Source organism: Gasterosteus aculeatus, chromosome 7 (assembly GCF_964276395.1).
Source record: "Gasterosteus aculeatus chromosome 7, fGasAcu3.hap1.1, whole genome shotgun sequence".
Taxonomy (NCBI): Eukaryota; Metazoa; Chordata; class Actinopteri; order Perciformes; family Gasterosteidae; genus Gasterosteus; species Gasterosteus aculeatus.
In genome coordinates this window covers 11,673,718-11,693,038 of record NC_135694.1, presented here as the reverse complement: position 1 = coordinate 11,693,038, position 19,321 = coordinate 11,673,718, and the positions used below count along the sequence as shown (strand labels likewise).

General features: G+C 41.1%; 2 protein-coding genes across 3 annotated transcripts; both read right to left on the bottom strand.

Annotated features, from left to right (window-relative positions):
- Nucleotides 1-1,645: 1,645 nt before the first annotated feature.
- ap1s1 (adaptor related protein complex 1 subunit sigma 1) lies at nucleotides 1,646-13,200 on the bottom strand. 2 transcript variants are annotated; one of them, XM_040181805.2, is made up of 5 exons: nucleotides 12,804-13,153; nucleotides 9,113-9,291; nucleotides 6,991-7,099; nucleotides 6,728-6,865; nucleotides 1,646-5,906 (listed from the first exon to the last, which is right to left on the bottom strand). In XM_040181805.2, exons 2-5 carry the CDS (start codon nucleotides 9,289-9,291, stop codon nucleotides 5,859-5,861), a joined length of 474 nt encoding a protein of 157 aa, XP_040037739.1. In that variant the 5' UTR covers nucleotides 12,804-13,153; the 3' UTR covers nucleotides 1,646-5,858. The 2 variants fall into 2 exon arrangements, with proteins under 2 accessions (XP_040037739.1, XP_040037740.1); XM_040181806.2 differs by having other exon boundaries at nucleotides 5,721-5,906; nucleotides 13,021-13,200.
- A 749-nt stretch (nucleotides 13,201-13,949) lies between these two features.
- On the bottom strand, nucleotides 13,950-17,729 carry serpine1 (serpin peptidase inhibitor, clade E (nexin, plasminogen activator inhibitor type 1), member 1). The gene is made up of 9 exons (XM_040183057.2): nucleotides 17,591-17,729; nucleotides 16,229-16,467; nucleotides 15,901-16,125; nucleotides 15,599-15,793; nucleotides 15,310-15,508; nucleotides 15,098-15,195; nucleotides 14,885-14,971; nucleotides 14,546-14,629; nucleotides 13,950-14,447 (listed from the first exon to the last, which is right to left on the bottom strand). Exons 2-9 carry the CDS (start codon nucleotides 16,464-16,466, stop codon nucleotides 14,401-14,403), a joined length of 1,173 nt encoding a protein of 390 aa, XP_040038991.2. The 5' UTR covers nucleotide 16,467; nucleotides 17,591-17,729; the 3' UTR covers nucleotides 13,950-14,400.
- Between the last annotated feature and the right edge of the window lie 1,592 nt (nucleotides 17,730-19,321).

Below are 19,321 nucleotides of genomic sequence, written 5' to 3'. Positions count from 1 at the left end.
CCCCCTCTCTCCTTGACCACGTGATCCGTGCGTCAAGCGATTCCCATTGACGTCACCAGACCGGGTTTCATTCATAAGATTTTTTGGTCGAACCAATTAGCTGCAGTGCTGTTCGCTGCTGAATGAACAGAGACTGGTGAATGAATTCGCAGTTTTTTGGCGCTCAGTGTGTCCGCATGCAGGGCCGGACCCCGCCTCTCACCCAGAGATGTCAAATAATACACATTTAGGAATGAAAATATGCACAGATAACGCTTTTTGTTAAATATTAGGGCTTGATCATTTTTGTTTGGTTTCACACGTTGGGGCTTCATGTCACGCGTTTACACTCATGTATGTACGCATGTATGACAGGAGCAAACTAGGGTGTGAGAACCCAGGGGAGTTGGGGGATTTGAGGTCTTATTTTTCCTTTATGGCCCCCTTATGTTTATTATTCAATGTACCTTTTGCCACCCTACTACTTATTTACATTAAGTAGTAGGGTGCATCTCAGTTTATGACACCTTGTTTATAGCTGAAGATGTGCTGAAGATGTATCCCCTGTGTATATTACTGTTTATTAATGGTCTACCGCAAATTATAATTATAACAATATGTTATTTCATGTACATTTATATGTTTTAACCTCTGCACGGTTATTTCTTATCTGTCTGGAGCCTCAGAAGAACTTAAAGACTGCTCCACTCTAATTGTTGTGCACAAAACGGATGAAGAACCGGAACTCTTGATGCATTCTCTTCCACGACAAATATATGCAATATATCAACAGAGCTGACAACGGTCAACAAATGTAACATGTGATAACTTAAACCATTCTATCAACCTTCCTTTTATTTGCTGCTGCGGCCGCAGCCCCACCTGCTGCTCATACCTGCTTCAGTGAGGAATATAAAACCGATTTCAAACTTTAAGCTTCATCCTACTTTATATCGTTGCTATAACAATTAATAATAATATAATAGTATTGTTTTTTTAATTATGTCATTCATGTATGCCGGTTTTCATTTTCCACAATATGCAACAACTGATTTAAAGCGTGTTGGTTTGCAAGTACTCTCATCATTTACTTCATTAAAAGTACCTTTAGCACGTGTTACATTCTCACTAAAGGTCCTGAAAAAGAAAAGTACCTAAATATTATCAGAATACCAGTAGAGATGTACTAATGGTAATTTATTACTGATGCAGTTTTTCACATATAGTGTTTCATTGAAAGTCATTTTAACAACTACATTTACCGTTAGGTGTCATATACGATCACCCTGACCATGTATAAAACCTTGATCTACATAGTTGTCAGAGTCCAACAGTAAGAGGTTTACTGTGTATAGTACTAAGTATGTACAGTATATATGTACCTCAAAAAAATTGACTGTTGGTGGCCAAAAGGAAGTGAAAATCTTCGTTGACTTGTTAATTCAGCCCTTCATATTCAAAGGTGTTGTTGCTTTACCTCACTTCCTCTTTCGTATCTGACAAACACTAGTGGTGATTATAAGTAAATATGTCCATTTGGATTATATTCTCAATATTCATGTAACCCAAGTAGCTGGGATTATTTTGGAAAGCACTGTTGTTATTTATTTGTCAAGCTCTGTTGATCTACGTGTAAAACCAGCAGAATACACACAAACACACAAAGTTTAGCTCAAAACTGTTTATTCTTTATAAAATTACATTCACACACCAAGTCCCTTTAGTCTTTGCCTGGATCACAGATTAAATGTATTATTCTTATTCTCTTCCTACAAAGAACAAAACTACTTTCAGTGAGAGATTTCCATCAAAACCCTCTTTCTTTCACATAAAGAAATAAATGTACAAGATGATAACCAAATTGATAAAGTCATTGCATATGATGGCTGATTGACCAAAAGACAAATCTCACCCAATGGAGAAGAACAAAAAACACAACTTAATTCCACACACCATTCAAAGAACGTCTCTCTGTAGGGCAGCAGAGGTCAGGCTCAAAACTCAACAAGTATAACAGTGGGGCTGTCCTCACATGTACAGGAGAACGTTAGGCTTCAAACACACACGTCAGAACATCAGGAACCTGCATTCTGATGGAGAGATTCATTTCACGTGTATACGGTGAACCTTCAGAGAGACGCCGTCTAAAAGTGACAGCTGTTATTGCATCGTGACTTCAAAGAAACTGGTCATATTGTAGGCCAACCAGGAACATTTACACTGGTTACCTGGTTACTAATCAATAGGATTTTGTTCTTCAGATTTGGATTTATTGCAGAATACAAACTCAGTGGTAAACACAAGTTTATGATAAGCTAAGCAAGGTAATCTTCCCTAAATGAAAGAGGCATAGAATTTCTGAAGTAATCACATAACTTCTCTTCAGGGGGAGCAGAGCGCAATCATAATGGTCATCGTCTCATTAAGTCACTTGTTGGAAACCGCCTTCAGTAGCTGCGTAAATGGTACTAAATTAACCCCAAAAGGTATTTTATGTTGTAAAATAAACATCTTGTCATCTTATCTTACCACAGGTCTTATTTCAGGGACCCAACCAAAAACCCATTGACTTCAGGGAAGCGGATGGAAAAGGTTGACTCATTTCAGGGTTTCTTTTTCTGCAGTGCTCTTTAGAATCCAAACAGTTTATGGAAAAGTGGGAAGCGGGGACTCTCACTGGATGAGAACAGCTAAAAACATCTTCAAAACAAAGTATTTGTTTAAAGCATTAAAGCCATTTAGGAATAAGAATACATTTAAAAGATCAACGCCGGCAAATTCCTTTCTAATCTGAGTATTTCGCCCCTAATTCTGCTGCACATGCATCTGGTGTGTAAATCCATGTCCCTTGTCCTCCCTCTGCTCCACTACATGCTGACACAGTACAGCGATGAGAGCACAGTGAGCAGCTGTACGGACGTCTTCAGACAGCTCGGGCTGAGTGTCCTACAGCCGGCTGCCAATGACCTCTGCCAAGTCTCTTGGGTTACAGACACCTGAAGGTCCTCTGAGGATGGAGCACGTAGCGCTTCAGTTCAATATTTAGTGAGATGATCTCCATCCACGCAAATACGCCCGGCAACATACACAGCAGGTCACGTGAGGTCAAGAAAAAAAGAACATGAACGTCCTATTAGAACACCAGTGAGGTCCTGAGAGGACATTTATATAAATATATCCAGGTAAAATGAAAATCATGCAAACAATTTGAGGCATTAAAATGAGATGTGTAGGATTGGAGGAATGCAACCAAAACAAGGTAAGTTACAAAGGGATGAATGTTGAGACATATCCGCTGGCACAGATCAACAGTCTACGGGGTAAACGGGATAGTTTGGATTCTTTGAAATGGGGTTTAGCAGTCAGGAGGAGGCTGGAGTAGGGTTAGGTGGGGGGAGGAGCTGAGGACGCAGCAGAACCTATTGGAAGTACAAGTGGACGCTAAATTTACAATTATCTCACTGCTCAACCTCGCTGTTTTCTGATCTCAAATCGTTGAGTCCATCCTTTCGTTGAGCAAAGCTGACGCGCTCCATCGACAGGAGCAGCGTTTCATCTCGCGGGGCTGCTGCTCAGCCAGTTCTGTGTCAGTGCGATTTTGGAGTTTTATAAAGGAGGTAAATCAGGGTCACCAAAGTCGTACAGTAACACAAGCAAGCGATGCAAATACTTGCAGCGGTAGAGCAGCAACTCCACAGGCAACATGACAGCGTTTTTAAAGAGTAGATGACAGCTTCGTTCCCCTTCAGAGGGACTTCCTCTGGTATCGTTTTATCCACTTCTAAACAAACTATCCCGTTATCAGAAAAGCATTTAGTTTGAAACAAAAATCCATGGATTTAGATATGTTAATTTCAATAAAAATAACATCTGCTGAGTGGACACGGATAAGACTGCTTTCAGACAACGATTACAATTTACCTAAAGGGACATCTGATATAAATATGATATTTAGTCAATGATGAGCTTTACAAACCCTACATCTGATCGCAAATAACTTTATAGCACAGCTAACACTCATCCCTGTCCGCAGAATTCTTGAACTAAACGTATCATGCACAAAGTAACATCTCACTAGTACACACTAAGTAGGTAGCAGCTGTGGGACAGTTCACATATTCTGTGTCATCGGTGCGAGTACTTTGGGTTCTGATGTCTTTGCCACTAATCAATTTAGTTGCAGAATATTTTCTCGCCAAATTTGGGGTTTTGATAATTTTAAACTTACAAATGAAAGCTGATGAACATCAGAATTATTTGGATTCAATGCGTCAAGTCTGGATTCAGGTTATATAAAGGCAGCATAAAGTCAAAGCTTCTACATTTGCTCAATTTTTTAAATGATGGGAAGTTGAAGAAAACCACGTCAGTCGATCAAACAAAACCCTGAGCCAGCCCCATGACCAGAACTGTGACACCCCTAAAGAGAGCCTAAAGCACCTTCAAAGCTGCGTTAGGCGTACTACTGTTTGAGAAATGCACTTACAAAAAACAGCCGACACAGCCGCAACGTGAAGGACGAGCGTTTAAATGTGATCCTGCTCGGTTCTTCTGCTAGCGGTCGCTCACCCGGCCTACGGAGGCGTATACAAGCAGTAACAAGCACTCACTCAGGTTGACTAAACTGTGTAAAACGCATGTAGGAGGGAGAAAATATACATCATCTAAATAGCCTCAGAACTTCAGCACAGTGCTAACATGTCGTACCGGTCAGTAGACCCAACTGAGGTCCAACTCGCCGTCTCCTTTTCATTCCATTTCTGCGATGGCTTCCAGCCGCGTGGAGGACGGCTAAGCGGGCGTGATTCTCAGACGCACTTTGTTGAATTGCATAAGACAGACGTGACGTTTCCACCTCGTCTGGCACAATGGTCCACACGCGTGCAGGCGCATGGCTCGCGCGTAGACGAGTTATTTGAGGCGGTGATGCAAATCTCGAATGTCTTCGGTTCATTCTTCACAACGCACTGTGTGACTGTGACCCCGCCCTGTTCGGTAAGATGGGCCAATCACAGGTACGGGACTCAAGTCGGACCAGCAAAGCTCTGCCTTTAGGAGGAAAAAGTTTACAATCTTTTTAAAACGTCTGGTATGAACCAAATAACTAACGATGCAGGGATTTTAGGATGAAGTAGTACGAACACATCTCAAGAGTGCAGCCAGAGAACAGAAGAACAACCTCTGCGCTACAAAAACAAGAGCTTAGAGTGTCACTAAGCAAAATGAGCCTTAACACAAACCGCGTGAGACGCTCATGTGTGTTTTAATGTTGGACAGACGTTTGCTTTGTTCTTTTAACCTGCATGTCGTGTACTGCTTTGCTTGTTTTATGCGTGCACATAACCTAAAGGAATGATGGCGAACACTGTGCAGTTCAAAACAGAATCTTACTACAGAGAACTGCCTTTTCTATGTGAAACTATGCATCCGTGGGCTGTTATTACATATGAATGTGTTCAGTAGGAAGTACCAATGGGGACATCAGATCCCAGACTTGGTCTTAGTCCACATTTAGTACAGTTGACCTTCACAACACTTCTTTAGATCAAAGCACCAGCCTGAGGTCCTGAGCCATGCTGCCTTGCTGTGACTCAGCATCCGCTGGGATTCAGCTCTCTGATAGGCTAACGATCGACTCCATCTCACACCTTCAAAAACATAACCCCCCCCCCCCCCCACCCACATAAATCCTCACGCTCAGCTCTCACTCACACACAAACACAGTAAAAAGCCTGTCAATACAAGTATCCTCCATTATCTCTTTCCCCTCAGTCAAATGCTGGACATCAGTCCCTCCAGCTTCAAAGATCTAAGCCCCGCCCCCTCCCACCCAGCCCTCTGCCTTTAGTATCTACAGCATCTCACAAGCCTGCCGTGTACTACGCCAAGCCCATCTCCTCCAGCACACTCCTGGGCGACTCGTCCTCCTGTAAAAGGAGACCGGAGATGGAGGACTCATTAAAAAAAAAAAAAAGCAATTTAAAAGAACAATACAAATAAACATTAACATTTTATGAGGCTATCAGCCTTCAGAGGTTCAGACAGAAAGATTTTCTATTAAGCGCCTGTCTTAGAGGCATTAGAAACATATTAATAAATCCTAATCAGCTAATAGCACTGTGTAATTGTAAGCACACGTTAATATTAATGCTTTATAAAAAACGTAACCTACAACATATGATAAAGTTGTTTATCAGAATTTAAAGCGTTTTTGAATCATATTAATAAAGTTATCTAAACATTTGTGAGTGTTAGGGATTCAATAAAGGGATATCAGCAGTTTATAATATGTTACATGGGTGCCATAGAAAGTTATACAATACAAACATACTTCTATCTTCAGTCAACACACACTTGTTAGGCATTGAAAGCAGAAGGTCCGTTCAGATTAATAATCAATCCGTTTATGCATTGAAATCTAAATGTTGCTGTTTTAGACCACAATAAACTTATTCCTCAGTGTAATGTTTAGTGTAAAAAAAAGTGACAAGAGATTTATATTTCTCGCTTGACTAATGCCGCTGCCGCACACCGGGAGAATGAAGCAGTGCAGCAGGTGAGATTTGTACTGAGATTGTAACCAATCAGTGACAATAAGAGTTATTGAGGATTGGCTGCTGCCACTATATTTTAATTCTCCTAACACTTTCTGCCAAACACTTAAATGATAACCACATTACTGCTAAAGGAGCAGAAGTGACATCCCTCCCAGGTGGAGGTGGTGGGTGAAGCCTAAAGCTACGCTTACCTCCTGAAGAAGGTCGGCTTGTTCAATGGCTTTGAGGACGCTCTTCTTGGACGTATCTTGGATCTCTCCTCCCATCAGGAACTCATCCAGAATGAAGTAGGCCTTCTCAAAGTTGAAGATGATGTCCAGCTCACACACCTGCAAAAACAGGCATGAGTCAATAATGCTTTCCGCAGCAGGGGGGAACACTTCCTATTAAACCATGAAACCTTTGTTTAGCAGTGTGAAATCAACCGCGGAGAGCAAACACATCTATGACGTACGCTGCCAAAGTACTTATCCAGAAGCTCTACGAAGCGGTGGATGACTTCAAGCGTGATCAGCTCATTGTCCTGCTCTTCGATTGCACAACAGAAATACAGGCTGGCGTACCTGTATAAATACACACACACAAAAAACATTAATAATAACTACTTTAACGCCGTAAAATGTCTTCGGCATGTGTACTTTGCTTAGCTGTTGCAACAAAATCCCCATAAAATCAGCTTTATTTTGTATTTTTCTTAAAACCTTCTTGATTAATCGGTCTACAGAACATCTTCTGACTTGGATAGAACCGATGTTCACACTTACTTTGGATTTGACAGTTTTCATTTTCTTAAAAATGCCAGGCTTAGAAAAGATGGTTAACAGGAGTATTGTGAGGAGCAGCAGAGCTGCAGTGTTCCCTCGGTCCACCCCCACTGCAGGAAATCCCTCTATGCGAAACTCATCACCCACCCACCCACGCACGCACAGCACCAAGCTGCTTTGTTTGGTTAGCCCACCTCTGCATTCTGCTGGCAGTAATGAGCCATGACACACACTGATAGGAGAGAGAGCGCGAGTGTAATGCTGGGTTTCACCCTTTCCACCCACCTCAAATGTAATGCTGCTCAGCCCACATACAAACAGATGAACTTTTATCGGGTTGTGGGAGGCAAACTCAAGTGAAGCCTGGAATCACAAAAAGCAGACAATCTGCTGCTCTATTTTATAGAAATGATATAGAAATGATTTCATCACGGATGTCAAACAGTGGTAAAATCAAACCCAAATAGATTATTTTGCGTACCTTGATTCTTATATTGTAACAAAAGCACTGTAAAAACCTAAATCATCAGAAAAAGTAACATTATATAAAAATGTAGTCATCATGACGTCACTCATGTGTTGGGTAAATTCCCCGTTGCCATCTTGGCTTCTTTTCAACCATGATCAGATGTTACCTCATTCGGCTCTGGTAGCGGCAGTAAGGATACCTTGCTTTATGGTCTATTTGACTCTAAGTGGACCATCATTTACCACATGAACATGAACATTGTGCTGCATTGAAAAAAGATGTTTACAAGGTTTAATGACGGAATAAATCAAGAGCGAAGAAGAAGAATTTTCTTATTGCTATTGCACTTCTTTCTGGAACAAGAACAACAGCCCCCTGCTGGTCAGTTGAGATAATGCAAGTTTAAAAACATAGCTTATGGGGAAAAGGTTTCCACTTAACGTTACATGTTGGAAAACAGAACATCTGGAGAAGGATGCTTGCTAACGCTCTTTCAGTTCTGTTAAATGCAGTGTAGTAAATCGGTGAATTATCGTAGCTTGTCTTTTTGTTCGTTCTGATTAGTCAACGTTAAGCTCCTCCACTTCAAACACAAGATTGTGGGGGAAAAAAAAGAGTCATATCAACACAATTACAAGAGATCTACTCTAGCATAATACAAACTATGATACTAAATCCTACAACGTGATAATTAAAGCTGTTTTTTCTCTCTTTTAGTACCAAGCAAAGGCGCGTGCACGAGTTTGTCCTTCAGAGGCTCGTGCAGCCTCAGATGAAGGAGTGGACAGAGAGCATCCTCAACATGCTCGTCACTTGCAAAGACTTTATTACTTACTTACTTATTACATTTAAAAACTTTAGTTGCACTTTGTCTTTACTTTAAACGCATGTTTGCACTTTGTATTACTATTTAATATGATGATGATTACATTTGTATTAACTTGTTACTGAAATACATTTGAAGTTCAAAATCCAACATCTAGAGTCATCATTTTAATTTGCTTTTGTAGCTTTTGCTTTTTTAGGGGACTAAAAGGACCGAATCCACGGGGCCCTTCAAGAGAGGGGTCGTTACCCTGGTGACATGGGGGGTAAAAAGGCAGCAGGATTTGAATGTGTGACAGATGTTAATGGATGGAAATAAACGGCCACACGTTGTGGCCAAAAGGAATACTTGCCTCTTTGTTTGTTTTCACGCTCCTACACTGTGGTAAATAATTGTTAGATTAGTCGATTAAGAAAATAATCGTTAGTTGGAGCCCTACTTGCAACTGGCCGCCGAGTTATAACACAGCCTTTTAAACACACTTAGAGAGTTTATGATTTCAGCATTATTGTGATACCTTTTATAGACAATCTTTAGATCCCTCCACTCGAGGAAGCTGCACATCTTGGGCTTGCGGGCGAGCACTATCTGCATCAGCTCCCTCACCATCTTCTTCTTGTCGCGCTCGGCCGTGGCCGTGTACCACTTCTGCAGCCGCAGCTTCCCCTGCCGGCTGAAAAGCAGCATGAAACGCATCTGCACAGACACCATGCAAGGAGGGACAGAAGGACAGAGACAGGACAGCGTTATTGACAGGGGCAAATGTATTTATAAATGAATTAAAAAGAAGTCTGTTGGTTCAGCTTTGATTATCACCAAGTTCAAACCAGAGAGAAAGTATTTTCCTCCTTTTTGGTTTCTTATTTTTTTGCCTATTTGTCACACTTAAATGTTTCAGATCACTAAACACATTTTTATGTTAGACAAAGACAACCTGAATAAATACAAAATGCAGTTTTCTAATTTATTAAGGGAAATAAATATCCAAAACCTTTTTCTTCTAACCCTAATAACTGGTTGTGCTCCCTCTTGGCAGCAACAACTGTTTATGATAATCAGCCACGAGTCTTTCACATCACACTGGAGAAAGTTTGGTCTCCTCTTCTCAGCTGAATTGTTTTAAGCCTCATTGGAAGGTTGGAGCCTGAACAGCTTGTTTATGTCACATCATCTCAATCGGGTTTAAGTCCAAACTTTGGCAAGGCCACTCCTAAACCTTCTTCTAGCTTCTTCTGAGCAAAGGACCTGCTAGGGGGTTTTGAAGTATTGTCCTGCTGCAGAACCCAAGTGCTCTTAAGCTTGAGGTCACAAACTGATGGCCGGACGTTCTCCTTCAGAATTTTCTGATAGAGAGCAGAACTCATTGTTCCAGCAATTGTGGTTGGTATGACGTTGGTTTCTGAGATGCTGCGTTACTGTTACATTAGATCTAACGGGGCACACACAAATTCTACTTTAGTCTCATTAGTCCACAGAATATTTGCCTAAAAGTCTTGGGGATTTCCAAAATTATTTTTGGTAGATGGGAGACGATTATTTGTGTTCTCCTTGGATCCCTCCAATGGAGGTCATGCTTTTCCTGTCCCGTATTGTGGAGTCGTGTACTCTGACCCCAAGTGAGGCCAGCGAGCGCTGCAGTTCTCCACATGTTGTTCTAGGGTTTTTTGGACTTGATTGAGTCGTTGGCGCCGTCTTGGAGTAACAGAGATCGATAGCCTAATTCACTTCGTCAATTACTTCACATGGGTGCAAGGTAGGTCTGGATTTCCCCTCATTTTACATTTATTCAGGTTATCTGTCTAATATAAAAATGTGATGCTATGAAACATTCAAGTGTGACAAATAGGCAAAAAAATAAACCAAGAAGGGGCAAATACGTTTTCACGACACTGTATATCAATAATAACATCTAAATCAACGGCTTCCTCAATCAGCTTAAGATTTAACAGCAAACACCTTCATCAAGTCAGTTTTCCCTGAGTTTTCCCGCTCATAGAAACTACAATGCACAACATAAAATATCCCACCAAACTGGTCTGCGTTTTTCATCCATCCGTGTCAATTAGGATTTGGAGTGAGTTCTACGTGGTCCTCGTCCTTTGCTGGACCACAACGACTTGCAGGGCAGCACGCAGGCGTTAAAATGAAGCAATTAAAAACAAAACAGGAGCCTGGTGTAAATTACGACGCTTGCGGCAGCCCTGGCACGTTAAAAACAGGATTTTCAGGTGCTATGTGAGGCCAATAAAGAGTAATCCCTTTCTCAGATGATATCTACACTCAGTTTGGTGTGATATGCTCTGTACTCACAAACATGTACTGCAGATACAAGGGTGTAGCACGCACTCTTTACTTACATCCGCCTGTCATTCACCTCTGTATGATCTATGTGTGTGGAGGTGTTGGTCCTGTTTGCTTTAAAACAGCGCTTTGGATGGAGTGTAGTCAAATATTGTCTCATTAGCGGTTTACAACATGACTCTTTGTTCAGTGCAAAGAAAACTAGTTTGTCAACTGAATTTAAATCTTCACAGTTGAAAACTGTTACCCATTTAAAAGGGAATCTGCTTGGTAGAAACACAAAACTGCCTGCAGCCACTTCTCTAAAACGTTTTGAACAGCAACACAGAATCCATCAAAATGAAAGTGCTGTACCAGTTTGAATGAAAAACAGCAGATCATCTTGTTGTTTCAGCCGGTGAGATTATAGACCTTTTGTGTACATTTACATACAAATTTTGACAACGCGGTTTACCAGTACATTTGAAAAGCAGCGCTCAACAGAAAGTGTTGCCATTGACGACGCTTTTCAATAATTGACAACCAATTGCTGCCTTTTGATTGTCATCAGCGGCAACTCTTTTTCAACCTACAAATTACGGGGATAACGAGAACTATACCGACTCATTTAACTTATTAGCTGCAGGCCTCATTGTGTGGAAGAGATTATTATATGATGTATCAGACCTGCTTTACTAATTTTACGTATAGATATATATATATCTATACGTAAAGTTGTCGTCGTGGCGCAGGGGTAGAGCGGGTGTGCTCGGAACTGCAAGGTTGGTGGTTCGAATCCCGGCCGCCCCATGTCTCAAGTCGGAGTGTCCCTGAGCAAGACACCTAACCCCTAATTGCTCCCCGGGCAAAAGGTGAAAAAGCCATGGGTTTAAAGTGTAAGTCGCTTTGGATAAAAGAGTCAGCTAAATGACCTGTAATGTAATATATAAAATTTACTGAACTGTTATTTCTTGCTGAAATAATAAATCCTACACAATTGACTCATATTTTTTGAAAAATTAACTTGGACGAGGATTTAAAATGGTAAATAAAAATGTAAGCATATAATGTATACAGTACAAACTACCAATTGGCCCCATTGTGCTGATACTCAATTCAGTTATTTAAGTATTATCCCAATATACAGTGTTTTTACCAATGCATTTTTAAGCACTGTGCTATGAATACATTTCTTGGAATTGTTGCATTGGTGATATTTATATACTGTGGTTAAGATCAGAACACGCATGTGACAATGCTGCTTGTGTGTATTAAAGGTTGACTTGGGTGCTTTGTTGAAGCAATAGCAAAAACAAACAAAAGTTGTTTGCCTGTGGGGTTAGAAGTTTGACGAACATTACGAACATATTAACAGAGGAAAAAGGAACAGGATGAACCTGAAGAAAAACATCTAAAACAAGGAAATGTGTTGTGTCTTGGGAGGAAAAGTATCCTGCAATCTTTGACCTCGGCAGAATACTATAGAACTATCCCCACGTATATTAGAACACTGCAAAGCGTGTACCATGTACACATGAATGCATTGAACGGTAATTACACGAAATATAAAAAGTGATTAAAATGCCAAATGTATTTTCAATTGCAGTATCCCCAAAGACAACGATTAAAATAAAATAGGGCAAAATACATAAATATACTGTACATTCTGATCTAATAATTAACCCACTGCTGTATATTAAAGCACATATGCCGTGACAGCCATCTAACTGTCACCTCCACCGTTGACACTGGGCCCAAACTCATTACCTGCGACGAGGAAGAAACGGCAATTTAAATCTTTAAACTCTCACAATCTGTCAGCTTCATTTTAATATTGCTGAATGTCATTAGGATTCAGCTATCATTACACGAGCCATACGCCAATCAAACATACATAAAATGTGTTGAAAGTAAAGACTATTTCCCACCTTATGTTGCTTTACGGCCTGTTAGCTCGCAGGCTACGCTTACAGTAGCCAGGTGAAGGTAAGGCAGGTGGAAACTTCCTGAAATCCTACACCTTGCTAGCATTAGCTTAGCAACTAGCTCGTGCCCTCTCTTTAAAGCGAGGGATAAGTAGTAACTTACGATTTGGTTTTGATATATATGTATTTTAGCTACCGGGAGAGAATAGACGCGCACTACCTCTACGCTGCCTGGTCCACGTAAGCGAATAAAGCGCCGCTACCGTTGACAGAGCATGTCTGTATCGGTCGGATACCGGACTGAGTGAGACATTCCCTGCTACACCGACCACTTCCGCATCTGCTGCGCATGCGCGGTCTGCATCGCATTTAACGCCCCGAGCTTCTCAGGCGTCAATTCGGCATGAAGCAAAGAGCGCCTTTTTTTACGACATGTTGAAGAACACTGGTTAGTTCGAAGTCAGAATGGCAACTTTAGTGTGGTGTCTGAACGATACTTAAAAAAATAGTTAGTGTTGACAGGCTGTGGTTCCACGTTGTAAGCAAATATTGGAAAACGAATGTTAAAAACGGACACACTATCCCCTTTTTAAACAAATGAGTGAAGCGCTTTTGTTATAGTTTTGTTAACGTCCCACCACTTGGTGGTGTAGGGCACTGTTCCAATTAGGCCGCAAGGTCCATATGATCAGGAGGATTATCTGCCTCAGGTGTTGGTGTTTGGGAAGCAAACCGTTTTGTGAACATGCGTGGAAAGAAGAAGGGTCATCTACTGGTAAAAGGTGTGAGGATATTTTTAGAGTTTTAGTTTTAGAGTATTCAGAGTAGGAAAAGGTGAATTTAAGAAACTCATGTGTTCTGATCACTTTGAGAACTAAATAAATAACAATCCATGACAACTGGACATCTCAGGGATTATTTCATACGTCAAAACGGACCAACGGCAGCCTGAGTTACCGTTATTTTTGATAGGCGAAAGGGTCACTATATTACTATATGAATTTTAATATTTTGAGAATATAGTACAGAAAGCTTAGATCATACTGGTGAAGGAAGGTCTGGTTCCGTCCAGACTTTTGGATATTTGAACACAAGAGGTCAGCGGTGACCCCCCACACGTCTCAACACCGCAGTAAAAAACACAGCAGCTTTGTGAAATATAATATTTTAATAAATATAAATACGGCAAAATACAAATGCAACTCTAACAAATAGGCAATAAAAAAATAGACACTAGAAATATAATAGAAAAAAATAGATACATCTTTTTGGGTGTACTTATGCAGTGCATTGGTGTCTGTTGTCAGACAGTAAAATACTTAATTATTCAACTTTCCTTCATATTTCTCTCCATCTATTCAACCACAAACATTCAGAGAAATAATTTACAAACTCAGACCAATTCGTATTTCCATGGTCGCTCGGTTTAAATCGGTGGGTCCTTTTGTCTTCTTGGGTTAAGCTCGTTTAAGAAAAAGAAAAGCTGTCAGCCGTGTTAAAAGAAGTGGTTACACTGCACAGCGGGTCTATTATTGTCAACATGTGTGTGGAGCATGAGCAGCAGTAGTCAGACACACTGGAATGGAGTCTTCACAGTGGGTTACTGTTGTTGAGGCTGGTTGAACTGACCCATGAACAGAACAGTACCTGAACACAGGAAGTAAAACATTAGACAAAGCTCACACTCTGCGACGATAAGTGATAAAAATGCGGCTTTCAAAATAAAACTTAACAGGAGAGTATACCTGTTTGTTTGTGCTGGATGAGGAAGAGGAAGGGCCGGTCCAGAGTAATCTCCTCAACTGCCATACGAGAAAACATGACGGCAGCTAATGTAGGGGAGGAATGACAAACAAGTCAGTTTGTTATACCTTACACCCACCAAATATTTTGGAATTTGTGCTTTATAAGCATAATATTATATGAAAAATTGAATCCACACACACACACACACACACACACGCACACACGCGCACGCACACACACACGGTGATGAAGTTATCACCACCTTAAGATCGCTAATCATTTTATAGTAACTCTAAAACTCATAAGTGTGTTTGTGTGAGATGCAACACTGGGCCTACCCGTTGCTGCTGCTCCCTTGGTTCCTAGCTCATCCACCTCGATCTTCACTTTTTGAAGAACCTTCGACACACACAGCCTCTCGTCCGCTGCAGGGCAGTAATACACAAACGTTTGGCACACATTTAATCCAAAGTCACTATGCTGGTAAAGTCTACAACTAACTAACTAACTAACTAACATGGTCCTTATAGTGGAAAAGGAGGTTAACTCACTCATGCGTGTGAAGTCAGCAGTAGCCAGGTTGAACATGTCTCCCAGACCCATCTTAAGCAGAGCAGCCTTCAAATTCACCTCAGAATTCAGAGTGAACCTACAAAAAACATTAAAACCCTTAGTTTTCACTTTGGTTTCCTGGTAACCTTACATAGTCCATTATTTATCCATTGTTCACGTATCAACCCACATGCTGTCTTGACTCGCTCACCTGGGCATGGCCAGCTGCCGTTTGACACTCCTCAGCTCCCGTCTCCACTGCTTAATCGTTTTACTACTCAAATCAGCACTGAGCGTGCTCAGTGGCACCTCGGGTTCAAAGGGCGACACTAGGAGCATGCTCAGTCTGTCGCCCTCGTACGGGACCTCGATGACATCATAGTCTATCCCGTCAGCAGTCACAAACTCGCCTGTTGATCAAGGAGAGGGATGTGAGTTTCGAGTTTCTAAGCAGCACACATCATCCAGGTTGCGACCCCGGGTCACTGTGTTGGACCTACCATAGTTGTAGCGGTTGGTGAGTGTCATCATGTGCACGGGCACGTTGCTGCCGTTGGCGCAGTGGAACATCCTCTCCTGGGTGAGTTTGGGATCAAAGGGGACCTTCCAGAGGCCCTGGAAGTGGAGGGCATTGAGGAGGACCAGGCGGGTCTCATCAGTCAGAGATCCAGGTGCTAGGAACTCTGGGATGGCCCCTGCAGATGAAAAGACAGAGGTCAAATGGTTTTTAAAACATGTTTAAACCCATTAATGACATTTGGAACAAGATTGCGGAAAAATCCAGATGTTAACCAGCTGATACCTGCAGTGTGGTCTGAGACCCATGAGTTGATGATGCTGACGGCCTGGTCTGGCTTGTTGAAGTCCACCTGGTTGGGGTGGGACTGGAAGGCCTTGGCCAGGGCTCTGCGGTACCCCTTCTCCAGGCTCATCTTCCTCTCCACCATGACCCCGCTGGCTGTATCCACAGCAACCTCACTGGAAAGGTCCCGTTGCAGGAGACGCTGCTGCCGAGACATCCCTCGCTCTGCAGGAGACGGTTTATGGTTACGCCTATGATCAGATGGCTTTCTTTTGTTTGGTGATGATCCAGAAAGAGCCCTGAACCTTTTAATGTATGCACCACCCACCTTGCAGGGAAAAGCCCATGGCAGCGGTCAAGGCCTTTCGGGTATTCCCAGCAGCACCGAGCTGAGCCATGGCCAGGACAGAGGACACGCCATATGGGGACAAAGCCACGTTCTGGTCCACAGAATCACGGGCCAGCATTGAGAAGACCTTCAGGCCAAAGTCGGTCTGTTTGTCCTGCAGGGAGCCCAGTGCTGCTCCACTCAAAGTCAGCAAGAGGAAGGTATAAACGCAAAGCATCCTGGGAGAGAATGAAGAGAACTAGTGTAAGTGTGAATTTACACAATTGAATTTCCAGAGAAACTATGCACTCTACACGTTTGAGAGTGCACTGCTTTGCTTTCATTGAGGAACAGAAAGTAGGCTGGATTGCTCAATACAGATGAGATGTTTTCAGTCAAGCTTTATGGTAATGACTCACCAGTAGCCTGAGAAATTAACAAATTCTTAGAATAAAAAGTGCACTGTTGCATTACGATAAAAGAATAAGACGTCACATTTAACCCTTCATTGCCTGGTCTTACTATAAAGGAGTCTCACTTTTAAAGCATCATCTTTCCAGTTTAACAGACATTAAATTTGGAAATAATCCAGGCCCAAATGTAGTAATCAACCCTGTGTGTGTGTGTGTGTGTCTCATGCTGGATATGTGTGTGTTCACAGCAGTGTGTCAGCTGGAAAGTGTGTGTGTGTGTGTGTGTGTCAGTAACATTGGTTTTCCACTGCAGACATCAATAGAGCGTTGTGTGTGTGCAGCAGCCCAGGTGAATACAGATTTTAACAAAATATCACAATGGAACTTCATGTTAATTTCTGTTATTGTTATTTTTTAATTGGTGTTCTGATAAAAAGGTTAAATATGCAGTTGATTAATTATCTGCGGTAAGGTTGTTACCGAGACAGTTGGATATCTTTGCATAACTCCATAAATCTGCAAATACTATCAGCCAGAAAAACAATACATGTCGTATTAATCAGGCTATGGCTGATACATAAACCCTCAGTAGAAACCTTCATAACTTGTATAATTAAGCTAGAAAGATTGGTGAATATAAAAGCTACTGAAGTGGACATTGCTGGAGAGATTTTACATTTAACTTACAATTATTCATTACCAACTTTTAGAGATTTCCCAAGACGCAAATTAGTAAAATAATCACCTAGAAATACATAACCCAAAACTGATCACTTTTGATCAGTGGATGAAAAACAATACTAATTTCCACCGCTGAAAATGAAACTATTAAATTCCACAGTGACTTCTGTAAATCTATCAGTTGATAGTCATTAAACAAAAAACTGTTCTCATTAGATGTACAAATCTACCTTCCAAAGCTGTACATTTTAGTCCAGTTGTTTCTTACCTTCTGGTTGAAATGTGTCAAATGTAGTTCAGCAAGTCTGTGCGCTTTCAGCTTCTGTGTGCTCAAGTCTGAATGACTGTCTTTATAGCTCAGAGCCCCCCTGCTCCCCACCCAGCCGACTCGCACACGCACTCACACATACACACACAGTCATTAGAGTGTATGATGTCATCGACGCCGTCTGGACAGGCTTCCTTTTCATGAATACACACATCCACTCTCCCTGCGCTTCACCGTCCTCTCAGCCGCCTGTCTGTGTCCCAGAAGCATGACAGAGCAGCTGGAAAGTCACTTAACTGTTTTCCATCTCAAAACACACAAATCTCTCTGGCACGATTCCCTGGACAAACACAGCCAGTAGAACCAGTGTGTCATATTTCCTTGTTGATTCTTGTGAATAGAAGTACTTTGTTATCTTGATTGGTTAAGATTCCAATGTCTCCAGTCTTTGTTTCAACACTTTCTATACGTTCACCATAAATCCTGCAAACCAGTGAAAATGACAGAAACAGGTAATCTGTGGATGGGGAAGTGAAAATGTATATTGCTGTTTTTATAATCTTTGTGTAAAACTTGTCATGTTTGTTTATATATATATATATATATATATATATATATATATATATATATATATATATATATATATACATTTTTTGATGCATATATAAATGAATATAAATGGCTATTTTGAAGAAGAAGAAAAGAAAAACAAAATTCCTATATATAACAAATGGTAATCCCTATTACTATATCATAAATATAGTATTATGAACAAAACCTTAAAATATATTTAGAAAATGATTTGTTAAAGTTGTGGAAAGCCATTTTTATAGAAAACATTTGAAAAAAGGGGGTTTGACAAAAAAGTAAAAAGAAAGTTTATCAGCTATTGAATTGAATCAACTTCTGTTGGATGTCAGCAGACTCAGATCAGCTAATTTAAACCAGCTTGCCAACCGGTCCGAAAAAAAAGTCCAGAGGGGGGAGACAAACTATGCAGTGTGGGTGAACACATTGAAATACCAAATTTGGTCATGGCTTCCAGCATTCCCAATCTCACTACTCACAAAGCATCGATTTACCATAAAAAGAACTGGAATCATCGCTCAGTTTCCAAATCTGTCGTGCATGGAAAAAAAAAAAAAAATCATAATTGAAGCCTTTAACTCGGACGTTAAAAAGCAAAGCGAATAAAACATCTGGGTCTTGAACAACATTAATGGGTAGCTATGTGAGGGCTCAATGTCTAATTTGGGGGGTTCTGAAAAAGGGGAATGTATTCAGAAGAAATGTGCTTGGCAGCTATTATCAATAGTGAGAGGGGACGATTCTGCAGTTTCTTTTTATGCAAACACAGCTTGGTTCAGATGGAAACGCGAAACTAAACTAATACCTCTTCAATTTGAACTAAACGTTGGCAAAAGAGGACGTGGCTACCAAGATTGTCCAGTCAGGTGGTTGAAAGTGTCGGGTGGAGGAAGCTGTGTTTAAGCGACAGGTCCAGCAGATCGAAGGACTTTCACCAAGGGGACTGCGGTTTCAGGTCGTCCAAATCATGCAGAGAATAACAGATGTGCAAATTTAGGGGATTTCCTAGATCTCAAATAAATAATACTCAAAATGGCGCAAAAATGTTTGTCGTAATGTCTACAAAATGTCAAAGACAAGACAAACCCAGACTATAAACTGAGAAAACAAGGATTTGGAACTAGACTGCCCTGATGTCATTAC

What these genes read in the sequence shown, in the direction of transcription:
- ap1s1 (XM_040181806.2), bottom strand. Translation starts at nt 9,291, where the DNA reads ATGCGTTTCATGCTGCTTTTCAGCCGGCAGGGGAAGCTGCGGCTGCAG. An exon ending in CTAAAGATTGTCTATAAAAG is followed by an intron (nt 7,100 to 9,112) that starts GTATCACAATAA and finishes GTATTTATACAG; the next exon opens with GTACGCCAGCCTGTATTTCT. An exon ending in TGGATAAGTACTTTGGCAGC is followed by an intron (nt 6,866 to 6,990) that starts GTACGTCATAGA and finishes CTGTTTTTGCAG; the next exon opens with GTGTGTGAGCTGGACATCAT.
- serpine1 (XM_040183057.2), bottom strand. Translation starts at nt 16,466, where the DNA reads ATGCTTTGCGTTTATACCTTCCTCTTGCTGACTTTGAGTGGAGCAGCA. An exon ending in GGTCTCAGACCACACTGCAG is followed by an intron (nt 15,794 to 15,900) that starts GTATCAGCTGGT and finishes TTTCATCTGCAG; the next exon opens with GGGCCATCCCAGAGTTCCTA. An exon ending in CATCCAGCACAAACAAACAG is followed by an intron (nt 14,448 to 14,545) that starts GTATACTCTCCT and finishes TCCTGTGTTCAG; the next exon opens with GTACTGTTCTGTTCATGGGT.